The 15,709-nt window shown below is 45.6% G+C and overlaps 3 protein-coding genes and 1 non-coding gene across 8 annotated transcripts in view; all 4 read left to right on the top strand.

Moving 5' to 3' along the window:
* Positions 1-1,703: 1,703 nt before the first annotated feature.
* LOC114629522 lies at positions 1,704-1,894 on the top strand. The gene has a single exon (XR_003712678.1). It is a non-coding gene; the product is annotated as a U2 spliceosomal RNA (small nuclear RNA).
* Positions 1,895-5,112: 3,218 nt separating this feature from the next.
* Wdr74 (WD repeat domain 74) lies at positions 5,113-10,028 on the top strand. 2 transcript variants are annotated; one of them, XM_028777445.1, is made up of 11 exons: positions 5,113-5,193; positions 5,267-5,373; positions 5,456-5,577; positions 7,058-7,133; positions 7,253-7,399; positions 7,569-7,670; positions 8,657-8,757; positions 8,838-8,893; positions 9,194-9,339; positions 9,477-9,533; positions 9,810-10,028. In XM_028777445.1, the coding sequence occupies exons 1-11, from the start codon at positions 5,130-5,132 to the stop codon at positions 9,984-9,986; spliced, it is 1,155 nt and encodes a 384-aa protein (XP_028633278.1). In that variant the 5' UTR covers positions 5,113-5,129; the 3' UTR covers positions 9,987-10,028. The 2 variants fall into 2 exon arrangements, with proteins under 2 accessions (XP_028633278.1, XP_028633279.1); XM_028777446.1 differs by having other exon boundaries at positions 5,145-5,193; positions 5,242-5,373.
* Positions 10,029-10,125: 97 nt separating this feature from the next.
* Positions 10,126-10,622, top strand: LOC114629433 (testis-expressed protein 54-like). Its single transcript, XM_028777451.1, has 2 exons — positions 10,126-10,254; positions 10,376-10,622. Exons 1-2 carry the CDS (start codon positions 10,176-10,178, stop codon positions 10,552-10,554), a joined length of 258 nt encoding a protein of 85 aa, XP_028633284.1. The 5' UTR covers positions 10,126-10,175; the 3' UTR covers positions 10,555-10,622.
* A 148-nt stretch (positions 10,623-10,770) lies between these two features.
* Stx5 (syntaxin 5) overlaps positions 10,771-15,709 on the top strand; it is a 16,760-nt gene continuing 11,821 nt past the window's right edge. The window contains exons 1-5 of one of the 4 annotated variants that reach the window (XM_028777450.1): positions 10,771-10,963; positions 11,645-11,888; positions 12,239-12,309; positions 12,465-12,520; positions 12,737-12,807. In XM_028777450.1, the coding sequence (XP_028633283.1) occupies positions 11,664-11,888; positions 12,239-12,309; positions 12,465-12,520; positions 12,737-12,807 (423 nt within the window). In that variant the 5' untranslated portion in view covers positions 10,771-10,963; positions 11,645-11,663. Of the gene's footprint in view, positions 10,964-11,066; positions 11,889-12,238; positions 12,310-12,464; positions 12,521-12,736; positions 12,808-15,709 lie in introns of those variants that run through there. The other 3 variants (XM_028777448.1, XM_028777449.1, XM_028777447.1) reach the window with 3 other exon arrangements.

Below are 15,709 nucleotides of genomic sequence, written 5' to 3'. Positions count from 1 at the left end.
GCCTAAGGAGCTTATCTTTCAACGCCATTTGCTTTATTCTAGGGGGTGAGGGTGTTGTTAAGCCCAGGGCTTCATGAATTATGTCCTTAGATGGAGTGGTTTGGCTGCCAAATGAATAAAGATGCTCTTCTAGTTCATGTAAGTTTTAAGACAATGGTAATAATTTGACCAAGACCACTTTTCTGCTCATATGTACTATAGAGGAATTGCAGAATCCTGAGAAGGGATTAAAGTGCACTAGCAAAGATCACATTTAAGTCCTGTGCTAAGGCTAAAAAAAATCAAATGGCCAAGGCTGAGAACTGTACTAAGAACTGAAAATTTGTTTCAGATCAGCCTGTCTTGCTGTCTCATTAATCTTTTCAGGTACCTGTCACAATGAGGCAAAAGGAGAGAAAAATTGCCCTTATACCATGAAAGAGAACAGACGTGCAAAAAATTACTTAACAGGCAAGACTAGTATGGGAGCCAGTGTTACTCTACAGTAAGAGTATACTGCTCAGTGATGGCTCATACCTTTAATTTCAGCACTTGGGAGGTTCCAGGGTAGCCTAGTCTACAGAGTAACAGGACAGCCAGAGCTACACAGAAACTATCTGAAAGCCAGGCAGTGGTGATTCATGTCTTTAATTCCAGCACCTGGGAGGCAGAGGCTGTGAATTTCTGAGTTCAAGGACAGCCAGGGCTATACAGAGAAACCCTGTCTCCAAAAATAAAAAAAGAAACCCTCTGAAAACGGAAACAACACAGTAGTTGGGGATAGGGCAAGAATGCTTGATTTCTAGTAGGCAATGAGTTGGCTGTGAGGCTACTGGGGAGGTCTAGTGTCCCACCTGTGATCCCAGTCAAGGTCATTTTGGCAACATAGAAAGTTCAAAGCACAGGAGAATGACAATGTGCAGACATCTGGTTGTCAGTTCAATAGGTGGCTCTCACCAAAGTGCCAGGGCACATCCCCACATGAATACTCAGAACAGTCTGTACTCTCCAAAAACACCCTAGCTTCACTATAATTCACTTTGTGTTTCTGACACATTCCTATTTTGTGTACTTTTCTAGTCCATCATGAGAAGAAATTCCCAGTAAAGATACTATCAGTGTCTGGCAGGCAAAAAGTGCCAGTTCCTAGCACTTCAGGTGGTTCATAACTTCCCACAGCTCTATGTCCAGAGGATCTGATACCCTCTTTTGGCCTCCAAAGGCACCAAGGAAAACAATTCCCCAGAAACGCATGTGATCACACTCATTCACATAAAAAAGGATAAAACATTTCAACCTAGCATCCCAGTGGGCCACCCTAATTTCAGCACTTTGGAGGCTGAGACAGGCAAGTTCCCAGTCATCCAGAGCTACATGGCAAGACTGTTTAAAAAGTAAATAAAAAACCAGAACAGAGCCTGGGAAGATGACACTTGGTAAAGAGCCACAATAGAATAATTAAAACAGCCGGGCAGTGGTGGCACATGCCTTTAATCCCAGCACTTGGGAGGCAGAGGCAGGCAGATTTCTGAGTTCGAGGCCAGCCTGGTCTACAGAGTCAGTTCCAGGACAGCCAGGACTATACAGAGAAACCCTGTCTCGAAAAACAAAAAAAAACCAAACAAACAAACAAAAAAAAAAAAGAATAATTAAAACAGTGGGCCTACATTGAAACAAAAGAGAAACATCAGAGAAACAAGCTGTTAGCAATTAGAAGGGGGAAAAATGTTTCTCAGCCTTTTGGCTAAAATCAAGTGTAGTCTCTGTTCTTATAAGCTTAGTATCTTATATGTCCCTAATCAGAGGACAATATAGTAAATTAGCATTTGGAGTTAGAAGATGGAATGGGAGCTTGCTCTGCCCACTCTATGCATTGACCTGGTATTGCAGTACTTCTAGGAACAGTGTACCTTTCAAGGAATATAAAACCTTTAAAGAACGGTTCTAGATGCAGCTTGTCTTACTTTTTATCATTTTGTAGAGATGATTGACTGTTTCTGTCTCCCTCTTGTTGAGGTTTGGTCTTGGTTGTGACACTTTTATCGCTCTTTTTTTTGTTGTTTTTTTTTTTTTTTTTTTTTTTGAGACAGGGCTTCTTTTTGTATTCCTGGCTGTCCTGGAACTTTCTCTGACTTCTGAGGTTTCCTTTCCTCTGCCGGGATTAAAGACTGTTTGCTACCACTGCCCAGCACTAAATTGCTATGCCTTCTTAGTATGTCTAATTTTTAACCTTATGTAGATGGTTGTTTAAAGTATACTTGTATTTTCAGACCTCTCTCGACTTTTTTGTTTCAATGGTTTCTATCTCTCTGCGCATACACACAATTTGGAGGTACATTCTAATACACATAGGCAAAACAGGGAAGCTACAAACTCTGTCATTATCTCTCAGGTTTAGGTTTTCCAGAGCTTATATTTTATTTCAGAGTTCTCAAGTAGTGAAACTTGCTCTTTATAGTGGTCTCTTTTATGTGTATGGGTGTGTTGGATGCCTGGGCACCATTTGTATACTTGGAGACCAAAAAAAGTTCTGGTCCCATGGCAGACAATTGTAGTTCTCCACGAGGTGCTTCTGTAAGGGCAGCCAGGGCTCTGCTCTTAACCACTGAAGCATCTTCCCAGCCTGAAATTCACGTCAAACAGTTCAAATGCTTTGTTTAAAAAAAAAAGAAGAAGTTGAAATCTTCATGAGTTCTTTGAGAACTTGAGAAGTTCCTCTAATTTACAGTGGTTCTTTGTACAGTAGAGGTTAACACAGTTTTGTGTGTAGAGCTGGCCTTCAAGCCTGGACTGTGGGGATGCAAAACTTGACAAGTTCAGTTTTATCCCAGGAATCAGAATGCTGTTTTCTTAATTGCTGTTATTGTGGAGCCCTAAGCTCGGAAAACCTGAGTGTTCAGATGTAGGGGGTTTGTCAGAAGGCAAGAACACAGTGTTTCACTCCTACTGGTACAATCTCAGACCAAATGTTTGAAGGTCTGTGATCCCCAGAACAAGTTTCATGTTTGGACGGCTTCTCAGAACGCCTGCCTTCCTTCCTTCCTTCCTTCCTTCCTTCCTTCCTTCCTTCCTTCCTTCTTCCCTCCCTCCCTCCCTCCCTCCTTCCCTCCCTTCCTCCCCTCCTTCCTTTTTAAAGCTTTGTGCCATGTATTTGGGAGAATGTCTGACATACACACTTTTTGAGAGGGTGTCTCTTAGTTGTAGTCATATGTAGTCTAGACTGCCTCAACCTTCTGAGTGTTAGAATTACAGGTGTGTGCCACCACACTTGACATAGATACATGGTTTTTAAAAATTAATTTTGCAAATTTGTATTTTCCAAGCTAGAATGTTGTTGACACTTTTTTTTTTTTTACTATTTTATTGGGTTCTTATACTTCTATCTCCCTTTCCAACCTTATTCCACCCTAACCCCTTCCAATCCCCAACACTAGGTAGAGAGAAAAAGGTTGAGGGAAAGGGAGAAGGAGAAGTAGACCTCTATAGGCTACTTCCTGCTGATTAGGGACATCATGTTTCTTGGGGTCAGTCCTATCTTTGTAGTCAGGATAGCTCCAACTTCTCATTCAACTTCAACAACAGGAACCAGGAGCAGCAGTGGGAGCAGCAGTGGGAGCAGCAGTGGGAGCAGCAGGGGGAGCAGCAGCCTTCTTTGCCTTCTTCAGAGGACCTCCCTCCCACCTCTCCAGGGCCTCTGGCATTTATCTCTCGCCAGAGTTCTCATAATTCCAAACGTAAACTGTCTATAGCTGGCAAAAACTCATACCCCTCCTAGATCATGAGACAATCATAGATAACAGCTATGGACAAACTGAAGCATCCTCTCATTCTACACCTGGGATTTAAAAAAAATAAACCAACATATTCACATGACTGGGTTTTTTTAAAAAAAAAAAAAAAACCAAAATTCTGACTGTAGACTCAGTTTTGAGCAAATAAAAAGTTTAACCAGGTCTCTACTTTTCAAGAAGAAAAGCACTTACTGCTCCTCCACAGGACCTTGGTTCCATTCCTAGAATCCACAAGATGATTCATAATCATCTGTATCCCTGGCTCCATCCAGGAATCTTCCTTAGGCCTCTGTACCCATGTGCAGCCATATGTAGACACACCTACTGATGATTTAGAAAATAGAGAATAACTTCTAAAATTCTTTTAATAGTGTGGGATATGGTTAACACAAGATGGTCAGGGAGATGGAGGACACCTGCCATCATTACAGTACAGAAATGATGCTTTTCACAGACAGTGCAAAGATGATCCTTACTTTTCAGTTCTCCATAAACAAGAAGTGTTCCTGTTTGAGGGGTGTGTGTTGTTTGTATTTCCCTTTTTTCTAAATAAATATTTGTCTTATGTCTGAGTATACTATACTGTACTGTCTTCAGTACTGTACACTGTCGCTGTCTTCAGACACACCAGAAGAGGGCATCGGATCCCATTACAGATGGTTGTGAACCATCATATGGTTGCTGGGAATTGAATTCAGGACCTATGGAAGAGCAGACAGTGCTCTTAACCACTGAACCATCTCTCCAGCCCTTGTTTGTATTTTCTTTTTCATTAATTTATTTATATTCACTTTACATCCTGATCGCAGGCCCCCAATCTCCCCAATGTTCTTATTTTTTCTTATTTATTTACACTCCAGATTTTATCCCTCCCTCCAATCCCCCCTCCCTTGTTTGTACTTTCTTTTTTTTTTTTTTTTTTATTGGTTTGGTTTGGTTTTTCGAGACAGGGTTTCTCTGTGTAGTCCTGGCTGTCCTGGAACTCACTCTGTAGACCAGGCTAGCCTCGAACTCTCGAACTCAGAAATCCGCCTGCCTCTGCCTCCCAAGTGCTGGGATTAAAGGCGTGCGCCACCACCGCCCGGCCCTTGTTTGTATTTTCAAGACAGGGTTTCTCTGTGAAGCCCTGGCTGTCCTGGAGCCCACAGAAATCCTCTTTCCTCTGTCTCCAGAGTGTTGAGATTTAAACTGTGTGCCAGTTTGAGGGATGGGGGTAAGAGGGGAGGGAAAGAGGGTGGGAGGAAACGACAGGTTGAGGCGGGCACAGAAGGGAGCGACCCGGGTCATGAGACTGAATCCGGCGCCCGCTAATGACGCCGTGGTGGCGCGCCGGAAGTGCAAGCCACAGGCTGGCCTGCGATGGCGGCTGCCTCGGCTCGCTGGAACCATGTGTGGGTCGGCACTGAGACTGGAATCCTGAAAGGTGAGTTGTTTCTGGGAAAGTGCAGGGATAGCTTGTTTGTCACCCCAGCGTGACTGACGACCTCGTCCCTCAGGGGTGAACCTTCAGCGGAGACATGCGGCAAATTTCACCCCGTCCGGACAGCCGCGGCGGGAGGAGGCAGTGAATGCTCTGTGCTGGGGCACCGGCAGCGAGACCCAGGTGAGTAGCCACTGTCCAGGCCGGAGCTAAGGGATGCCGGACAGCTTTGCTCCTTTTCCACCATTCTCTTCTCTTCTGGCAGATCTTGGTGGGCTGTGCGGACAGGACTGTGAGACACTTTAATGCCGAGGAGGGTACATTCCAGAGCCAGAGATACTGCCCAGGCGGGGAAGGCACGTTCCGAGGTCTCGCCCAGGCCGATGGGTAAGGACCACATTCTAGCCCAGGTCACAGAGCGTTTGGGGATCTCATGGATTGAATGGAATACTTAAGCTATACCCTTAGATGATACAGCCCCTGGGATAGGTGATTGCAAACAAAGTTCTTGTCTTCATTCATCCCTATAACATGCGTTTATCGAACAGCTACTGAACATGAAGGAAAAGTGTAAGGATTTTAGGTAAAACATGCTCCTTTATAAAGTTTGCATCCTAGATAGGATTTTTTGTTTGTTTGTTTTTTGAGACAGGGTTTCTCTGTGTAGCCCTGGCTGTCCTGGAACTCACTCTGTAGACGAGGCGGGCCTCGAACTCAGAAATCCAACTGCCTCTGCCTCCCAAGTGCTGGGATTAAAGGCGTGTGCCACCACTGCACGAGCCCTAGATAGGATTTTTATTCTGGCTCCTTTATAACGTTCTGTGCACATAATTTAATGCTTTTGAACATTTGTTTAAGTAGTGATTGACAAAAATATAAGATAATGGAGCTTTCAAAGTGATGGCTGGGAAGGGTCACCAAGGGTAATAACCTGGGAGAAGCTTTTCTAGATCGATGAAGAAAGAAGGCTGCTTTGGTAATTCAACAGGTGAGCTCCAGACAAGATATGCAGAGGATGGAGTTTTGCACTGGGTCTTGAAGTACATGTATAATCTTGGCAGAAGAGAAAGACATTCTAAAAAATAGATACTAACTGAGCAGAGACTAAGGAGGAGTTAAACCGCTATATACATAGGACAAATACCACTTGGAGGCTGAAGTCAAGGAAGCATCATCATGCATCTAAGCTTGGCATTGTATTTGGTTGAGATTAAATGGAAAGGGCTTGTGTACTAAGTTAAGATTTTATTTCATAGCTAATAGGGAGTATACTGGGTTTGAATGGGGAGTGCCATGGACAGAGCTCTGGGCCTGTAGGAGTAAGGAGTATCACACATGCTGTTTGCCACAATCTAGGCAAGCAGTCTAGAGCTTGAGCCTAGGTAAGCAGATATGAGGAAGAACATAAGCACAGGTTGTCCAGAGCCTGGGAAAAGAAAGGCTTGGGCTTTTAGGGAAGAAGAGGTTTATCTTATCTCTTATCGTTGTTTGGGTTGGGTTGCTCATATTTGTGTGTGTTGGGGGGGGTATGTTTTGTTGTTGTTTGGTATCTCATGTAGCCAGGATGGCCTTGAACTCACGTTATAGCTCAGACTGACTTTGAATTCCTAGTTTCCTCTTTACTTCCCATACTGTTACAGATAGGTATGCACCACAAAACCTGGCTTATACTTTTGTTTTGTTTTTCGAGACAAGGTTCTCTGTATAGCCCTGGCTGTCCTGGAACTCACTCTGTAGACCAGGCTGGCCTCGAACTCAGCAATCCACCTGCCTCTGCCTCCCAAGTGCTGGGATTAAAGGCGTGCGCCACCACTGCCCAGCTGGCTTACACTTTTTAAAATCCCAATATTCTCTTACTTGCTTGCAGCACCCTTATCACATGTGTGGATTCTGGGATCCTCAGAGTCTGGTGTGAAAATGACAAGGAGGTGTCCTCTGACCCAGTAAGGTTCACCTGTCCTGGTGGTTGAAGAGGATGGGAGCTAGGGTAGAGGTCTGATGGGGAATTTGGTAAAGGAAAGATTAAGGGCTTTGAGACTGACTCATCTCTGGTTCTTTTCAGCTCCTGGAATTGAAGGTGGGTCCTGGGGTGTGTAGGATGCGCCAAGATCCCACATGCACACATGTGGTTGCCACATGTGGGAAAGAGAATGCTTTGAAAGTATGGGACCTACAAGGGTCTGAGGAGCCTGTGTTCAGGGCCAAAAATGTGAGTTATGAGGGGTGGAGAGATGCTTTGTCTGAGGTTGGGGGAAGTGAAAGCCACTGACAGTGATCATAACCTAGATGGGCTTTGGAGGGGGGGTTGTGTGTGGAGGACTGGAGGGAACAGGTCAGGCTTACCAACACCTTGTGTCCCATATTTACCTCCACACCAGGTGCGGAATGATTGGCTTGATCTACGGGTTCCAATTTGGGACCAAGACGTACAGTTCCTCCCTGGGTCACAGAAACTTGTCACGTGCACAGGGTACCACCAGGTGAGGCTCTTTTGCTTGCTCCCAGATTGAAGAAGAACAACAGCAAAGTGTCTCCCAACAGCAGTCTCCCATGGTGCATCTCTGTCCGGATTCTCAAAGGAGCTCAGACTTCCTCAGTTGACAAACTCCATGGCTGAGCCCACTACTTTCTCCTTACCGAATTCTAGGGTGGAATTCTTCAACTCTGGCTTTCTATTTCTCCTGCCTAGAAGGGAAAGCAAAGGGAGTATTCCTTTTACAGTAAGTTCTACAAGGAACATCAGGTTGGCTGCAAAACAATTATATAGTCCTTCCATGTAGTACTAACCAGGCTCATGAGATCTGACACTACTAGGCATATTCTAGCTAGTATGGTCATTGAGAGAACTGTGTAATCCTCATATAGTCTGATTTGCTTTGGGAACCTCTCTTATGTCTCAGCTCTACCAGTCTTGTGTGAGGGCCTGGCTAGGGATCTTTGTGGCTTATTTCATTTGAAGTTTTGAGACTCGGGCAGGATTGGGTCACTACTATTATTGGGATAGTCCTGGACATTAAAGTCTGATATAGGTACTAGGCCTTTGCTCACAACATATGAAGAACTTCCCACTGCTCCCTTAGGAAGAGTAAGCTTTTCTGTTTGAAATTCACCACTCTCTAGCTTTTCTGTCCCTCCACTGTCCTTAGACTATGCTCATGAGGGCTCCTGAGCCCTTCCCCCAATATTCTGAGATGAGATTAAGTACATACTTCAAATGAGAAAGCAGTCTTGCCAAGAATGGTAATGCACCCTCTTTAATCCCAGCACTTGGGAAGCAGGTGGATCTCTTGAGTTTGAGGCTAATCTGGTCTACAGAACAAGTTCCAGGGCAAGCAGGACTATGTAGAGAGACCCTGTCTCAAAACAACAACAACAAAGTAATAGTCTTCATAAGGATAATAATAAATAAGATATTGGGGGTCAGTGTGGGTAAGGATACTCTTGTGATACTTCAGTCTTCTTCTAGATCCGTGTTTATGATCCAGTTTCCCCCCAGCGCCGGCCAGTCCTAGAGGCCACCTATGGAGAGTACCCACTGACAGCCATGACCCTTACTTCTGAGGGCAAGTGAGTGTTGAGGGAAAGGGAAAGCACTCTGGAATAGCTCTAGAAGTCATACTGAGCCCCCTCTTTGGTATCCTCCTTAGTTCCGTCATCGTAGGGAACACTCGTGGGCAGCTGGCAGAAATTGATTTTCGGCAAGGTGAGTGGACCGTGGGTTGCTTGAGAAGGGGAACGGGCACTACTAAGAGACTCATTGAGCCCTGTTAGTGTCACAGTCACTCTTTGGGTTTGAGTTCTGATTTCACCAAAAACCTCTAAACTTGGACTGCTTATTGGAGTCCTGTGTCTTTGTTTCTTTGCCTGTAGAATTGAAATATCATTGGTAACTCCTGTTTCTAGGTTATTCTGAGAATTAAGTACTGAAATATAAGTGATTTGATTAGTAACTAAATATTCATTGGCTGGTTAGCTAACACTGATGCCCTACACCCTTCTCCAGGGCGTCTACTGGGCTGTCTGAAGGGACTTGCAGGCAGTGTACGTGGGCTGCAGTGTCATCCTTCAAAACCCCTACTAGCCTCTTGTGGCTTGGACAGAGTCTTGAGGATACACAGGATCCGTAATCCACGTGGGCTGGAGCATAAGGTGAGAGAGAGAGCCTAAACCTCTGGCATTCTCCACTCTGACTGCTCTCTTCTGGAGTCTCTCCCCTTTCCTGTGCCCCACATAAAAAAGTTTCTGTCTCAGCTTGTCTGGGCTCAAAAACCCCTTTTATTTTACAGGTTTATCTCAAGTCTCAACTGAACTGCCTTCTCCTGTCAGGCCGGGATAACTGGGAGGTGAGCAGCTAGTTAGGTGTGAGAATTTGGGAGCCAAAGGCATGATGGCAAGGGATTCTCTGTGGGGAGAAAAGGAGGCAGCTAGGACACAGACCAGGGCTTTCTCTTTACTGAAACTTAATTTCCTTGAGGAGTCCGCAAGCCGGCTATTGCCAAGGGTGAGGTCCTCCAGAATACAAAGGCATTGGTTTCTAGATCAAAGTGGTGGTGCTCAGAGGGATTATTTTTCAGCCAGTCTTTCCCTGTCCCTGACTCCTGAATGTCCTTGATCATCAGGATGAGCCCCAAGAACCTCAAGAGCCCAACCTGGTGCCCCGAGAAGACACAGAGACAGATGAACTTTGGGCGTCTTTGGAGGCAGCTGCCAAGCGGAAGCTTCCTAATTTGGATCAGACACAAGGTGCTCTCCAAAGAAGGAAGAAGAAGAAGCGTCCTGGATCCACCAGTCCTTAAAGCCCCTTGCTCACTTTATTAATAAACAGCCCAGCAAACTGAGATCCTGGACCTTTTGTGATGAGAGAAAGGCGAGCTTGTAGGTGGGAGGGGTCCCCTCACCTGGCGTGGGAGACCTGACGTCACAAAAGCTAGGCCCAGAGCTAAGCTGGCTGGGGAGGGTGGCAGAGTCCTGTGCCTTTCGGGGCCATGGGCTGCTGTCAGGACAAGGACCATCGGACCTCGGATGAGCAAGGAAGAGAGGAAGTAACAGAGGAAGGCAGGGAAGGTAGGACTAGACACAAAAAAGGGTCTCAGGACCAGGAATGGGAGTGGGAGGTGCCCCGAAGGGACACAGGTGGGCCTGGAGAGAGCAGAACTGAATTAAGTGGATCCTGTGGTCCTTGTAGGCAACGAAGCGGACAACCCAGGCCGCCGTAAACAAAGATCTAACGAAAGTCTTCTGATCACCGTGCTGTGGCGCAGACTATCCATGTTCAGCCGTCGGGGGTCCTCACGGTCAGGCAAGGACAATCAGATTCAGGATCACAAACGTGAGGGAAGCCACAAGGAACCAGAAAAGGGCTGACTACAACCCTGGTCTCAGTCCTCCCCAACATCCAGAGAATAAAGTTAATATTGCGAATCTGCTGAAAACATAGCCTTCCAGATTTGTAGGCCCAGCGGCCTTAGGCTCTTTAAGGCTCCTCTAACCCAGACCCTCCAGATTTGTTCTAGTTCTTTAGGGGCGGGGCCGCGGCGGCAGTCTAACCAATAGGAGAGCGGAGTCGAGTTTGCATGAGGAGGGGTGTGTCCCTCCAGTCTCTGGGCTAAAAAAAAGGCGTGGCGCAGAGGCCACGTCACGGGGATAGGGGTACGGGTAGGTGACGTGGCGGCTCCGGTTCTTTGGTCCGGCTTCCACGGCTTACAAGTCCAGCGAGGAGGCAGCAACGACCTGAGGAGAGTGGCAGTGGCGGTGGTGGTAGGCAACAGAAGAGGTAGGGTTTCGCTCCAGTAGGAGTCCAGCCTCTGTCGGTCGGCTCAGCTCGGGGGCAGCAGCTTGACGGGGGTTTGGGGGGGAAGGGAGCCAGGGGCAAGTCCTGCTGGCGGATCCGCGTAAGCGAATACCTCGCTGTCCAATCAGGAAAGGTCTTGTTGAGGAAAAACTTTAGCCCTGTCCAATCAATGGCTGCGGTCTTCCATCAGGCGGAACTTTGGCGGAGGTGGGACTTCCTGTTTCAAATAAACACTTAGATATCCCCCTCCCCCCTCCGCCATCCGAAGTGTTCCCACTTCTGGAGGTCGGTTGCCGTTTTCTATGAGAGGGTGAAGGAAATCACGTATACCAGAGGGCAGGATTAAGACTTGGGCCAACTGCAAAGGTCTGGCTGGAAGTTCGGGGCCGCAGGACCAGGCTGTGGCTGTTTTCTCGACTTTAGGGGCCCCGGCCGGTGCTCTGGCAGTCTGAGCCAAGTTGGAAGGAGAATCTGAGGAGGCTTCGCCTTGGGCCTGGAGGAAGCTGGCTGACCGTTCTCGCCGTGTCCAGGGTGCAGGATCTGCGGGTGGCCTTGGGCTCGAAAATCTGTCAAATACGGGAAAGGGCCTGAGGATTTGCTAGTTGAGGGAAGAGTTTGGGGAACGAGGCTGTCTGGAGAATGACATTCTCCTCTCCACAACAGTCCGAGGTTATGCGACTCGATGATCCCGCGGAAACGCTACGGATCTAAGAACACGGATCAGGGTGTCTACCTGGGTCTCTCAAAGACACAGGTTCTGTCCCCTGCAACTGCTATCAGTAGCAGCAGTGACATCGCTCCTTTGCCCACCCCGGTGGTCCTGGTCCCCTCCCCTCCCGACACCATGTCCTGCCGGGATCGGACCCAGGAGTTCCTGTCTGCCTGCAAGTCGCTGCAGAGCCGTCAGGTAAGTACCTGGAGTGGAAAGGCAGGCGTGAGCCCACTTAGTTACTGCTTAGGTTTTGTTTGCTAGTTGTCTAAACTTACTTTACAACTCTTAGATAGTCGAATCTTACCAATAGGAGAGGAGGAATTGTCTTCAGTAAAAATTAAGAATGCTTTAAGTAACTTGTCCTAAATACCACAAACGATGAGTCAGGATTTAAACCTATATCTAATTTTTTTCTTAGCTACAAACCACTGATAAACTTAGATTGTCTGACGCCAACGGTTCTAGAGTGTTTAGTGGGTATGTGAAAAGCTGAGCATGAATAGTGAAGGGAACTAAAGTAGCAACTTTTTGATACTACTTTTCAGAATGGAATCCAAACAAGTAAACCAGCTCTGTATGCTGCCCGACAGTGCAGTGAATTTACCCTCATGGCCAGGTGAGTTGAGAGGGGCTTTGTGGTGGGGTGATACAGTGTCTTAAGTAGATCTGCCTGTGATGGTTTGGCTGAGTGGAGTAGGTTGTATTGGAGCTTATGGTAATAGCCTATTTCCGGCCCTTTACCACAACCTTGTCACTGATGCTCATTTGCAGGCGCATTGGGAAAGATCTCAGCAATACATTTGCCAAGCTGGAGAAACTAACAATCTGTGAGTGTTTGGGAGGCCTTTCCTAGGTGGGACAGTAAAACATAGTACTAGGAGGTGAGGCTCATGGAGGTTTTGTTTTATTTTTAATATGGTGCTGGGGATTTAAACCAGGGATTTATACTTCAAGGCAAGTGTCTCTACTACTGAACTGTTATCTTAGCTTTTTGAGCCTGGCTATTACCCTCACCAGTTGTAATGTTTCATCTGTCTCTGCAGTGGCAAAGCGCAAGTCTCTCTTTGATGATAAAGCAGTAGAAATTGAGGAGCTAACATACATCATCAAACAGGTGAGCTGCTAGCCATCAGGAGAGCCCAGCATTCTAATTAGATTACTTCCATCATTTTCCATCGACATGAATCCCCAGGGTAAGTATCTAGACCCATGTTCAAACACCCTGTTCCTCCATTAAGTCCATAGACACTTAGGACCACCTAGCATTTATAAAGCACTGTTCTAGATGCTGATGAAACAACTATGAAGCGAGAGTATTGTCTTCAAGGTCTCATTTTCCTTGAGAGTTATCCAGTATCAAAAGCCTTGGCTTAAAATGAGTAGGTATTAGAAAAGATTTTACAAAATGATGAATGAAGAAGGATACTGGGAAAGATTGACCAAAGGTATGAAATCAGCTGGACTCAGCTCATATAGAGGTAGGCTGAGGGGGCTATGTGCAGAAATTTAGCCAGGTGGCAGCATACGGCTTTAATCTCAGCCCTCAGGAGGCAGAGGTAGGTGGATCTCTGTAGTGATAAAAATGTTTTCGTTTTCATCCCAGGTGTAGGTACATGGAGTTGCTTCAGATTGTCTGTAGCACCTGACTGTAATTTGCCTCATGCTCTAGCAGAAGTGTGGTTTTGCCAGCTGCAGATAGTTTCTGTGATCCTGTGATGTTTGGAATTCTGAGAAATTTTCAGAGGGTATATAAATGCTATTGGCCCCTCCCCCCCAAGAGGCAGAGTTGGTGGTTATTTAAAAAGGGAGTTTAGTAGTCATGCTCAAAGAAGAACTAAGAAGGAAATTAGATGAACAGATCTCTGTATCTCTTTTCCCTCTCCCTTCTTTCTCTCCTATTTAGTTGATAGGGTGAACTGAGTGTGTATATGTTATGGGGATGGGTGAGGAAGAGTGGGAAAAAGAAACCCACAAAGTAGCAGAGGCAAGCTACAGATCTCTGTGAGTTTGAGGCCAACCTGCTCTATATAGTGAAGTTCCAGGACAGACAGGGTTGCTGAGAAACTGTTTAAAAAAACAACCTCTCCCTAGCAAAAAGGAAAGGGGAAGTTCTAGTATCAGGTGTCACATTCTTTGGACTTACCTTATATTTGTTTCTTCCCTCCATCCCTTCTACTTTTCCAAAAGAAGAAGGAAAAAAGAGGAGTGGGAACAAAAAATATAGATACCCCACGAGCAGCTTCTTTGTTTTGGTCTTGAGACTGTCTACATATAGAGCCTAAGCTGGTGTTTCTGTTCTTTTTTTTTTTTTTCTTTTTTTCTTTTTTTTTCCTTTTTCTTTTTTCTTTTTCTTTTTCTTTTTTTTTCTGGTGGTGTTTCATTTTAAGATAGGGTTTTCCTATAAATCCATGACTGTCCTGGAACTCCATTTGTAGCCCAGATTAGCCTCAAACTGGGATTAAAGGTATATGCCTACTATGCATAGCTCCATCCTGGTGTTTGATTCTCCTACTTCAGCATCCCAAGCACAAAGTTTATACCATGTATCACCATGCCTGCCCAGGATTTTTCTTTTGGTTTTTCAAGCGAGACAGGGTTTCTCTGTAAAGCCCAGGCTGTCCTGGAACTCACTCTGTAGACCAGGCTGGCCTTGAACTCAGAAATCTGCCTGCTTCTGCCTCCCAAGTGCTGGAATTAAAGGAGTGTGCCACCACTGCCCGGCTAGGATTTTTCTTTCTGCTTGTTCACATGTATATCACAAATGCTTAGAGTAATGTCTGGCCTGACTATTGGTTGCCTTATGGAATGACTGGAAAGAAGTTTGTCGTTTAACTGAGTGACTAGTTGTAAAGAGCATTGTGAACTTTGATAACAAGTGTAGAATCATTCTGACTGGTCTGGAGGATACATAGAGTTTGATCTGGAATGTGGATGGGACGGGCTAGAGGCTAAGAAGGCAGCTAGTATGGCTCTCAAGTACAAATATGCGGGTTTCCCAAAGAGCAGATCCCATTTAAGTTGTGTTATGGTGATTGAAGAGAATATTAGATTACTATTGTGCTATTACTGCTTACCACTTAAGAACTATCCCATAGCATTCTGAAGAACTTGAAGTGGCTTTGTCACTAGCTTGGATTGTGACCTTGTGTGAACTCCTAACTTGTGAGTTGCCATTGTCTTATCAGTAAGACAGATCTTGTGAGGATCTTTTGTTTGCTTCTGTCAGTTGATGACACTGGCTTTTTCAAGGCCGAGACTACTGGATTGGTTGGTCCAAGATGGTTTGGGTGAAGTGATATTTGAGCTATGTTTGAATAGTGAGGAAAAGCAATTTATGTAAAGATCTGCTGGAAGTGCATTCCAAAAAGTGGGAATGCCATTTAGAAAGTGAGCATAGCCAAAGGAAAAGATACTGTAGAAGTAGGCTGTGGCCAGATAGGTCTTGTGTAAAGCAGCTTAGGCATTTAGGTTGTATTCTAAATTGTGTGATAAGCTCTTGATTTTTCAAGCAGAGTGATGACAATACCCTGATTTTGGTTTTGAAGATCACACTGTGCACTATTTAGGCAACAGATCTTAGAAGGCAGACTAGAAGAGGGCAGTCACTTATGAGACTCTTGGAAGTTTTTTGAGAGTAGACAACGTGGTTAGGGTACATGAGGTAGAAATGGACATGGTATGGATAGATTTGGTATATTGGACAAAACCAAAAATGGCTATCAGGAAAGGGGGAAATTTGAGTTGTGGGGAGTTTTTTGTTTGTTTTTGAGACAGGGTCTCACTATATAGACCAGGCTGGCCCTGAACTCATAGATTCCATCTATCTGCCTCTGCCTCCCAAGTGTTAAAGATATGTACCACCACACCTGCTTACAAACATTTATAAAAATATGCATGAGGGGTTTTTTGTGTCTGTTGTGCCACATGTGTGCCTGATACTTGTGAGAGCAGAATAGGGCACTGGATCATCCAGAACTGCAGTAGCGGATGCTTGTGAGAATAGAATAGGGCACTGG

This window comes from Grammomys surdaster, unplaced genomic scaffold (assembly GCF_004785775.1).
Source record: "Grammomys surdaster isolate TR1022 unplaced genomic scaffold, NIH_TR_1.0 310, whole genome shotgun sequence".
Taxonomy (NCBI): domain Eukaryota; kingdom Metazoa; phylum Chordata; class Mammalia; order Rodentia; family Muridae; genus Grammomys; species Grammomys surdaster.
Note: the sequence above shows the minus strand (reverse complement) of the source record. Positions and strands in the feature narration are given on the sequence as shown.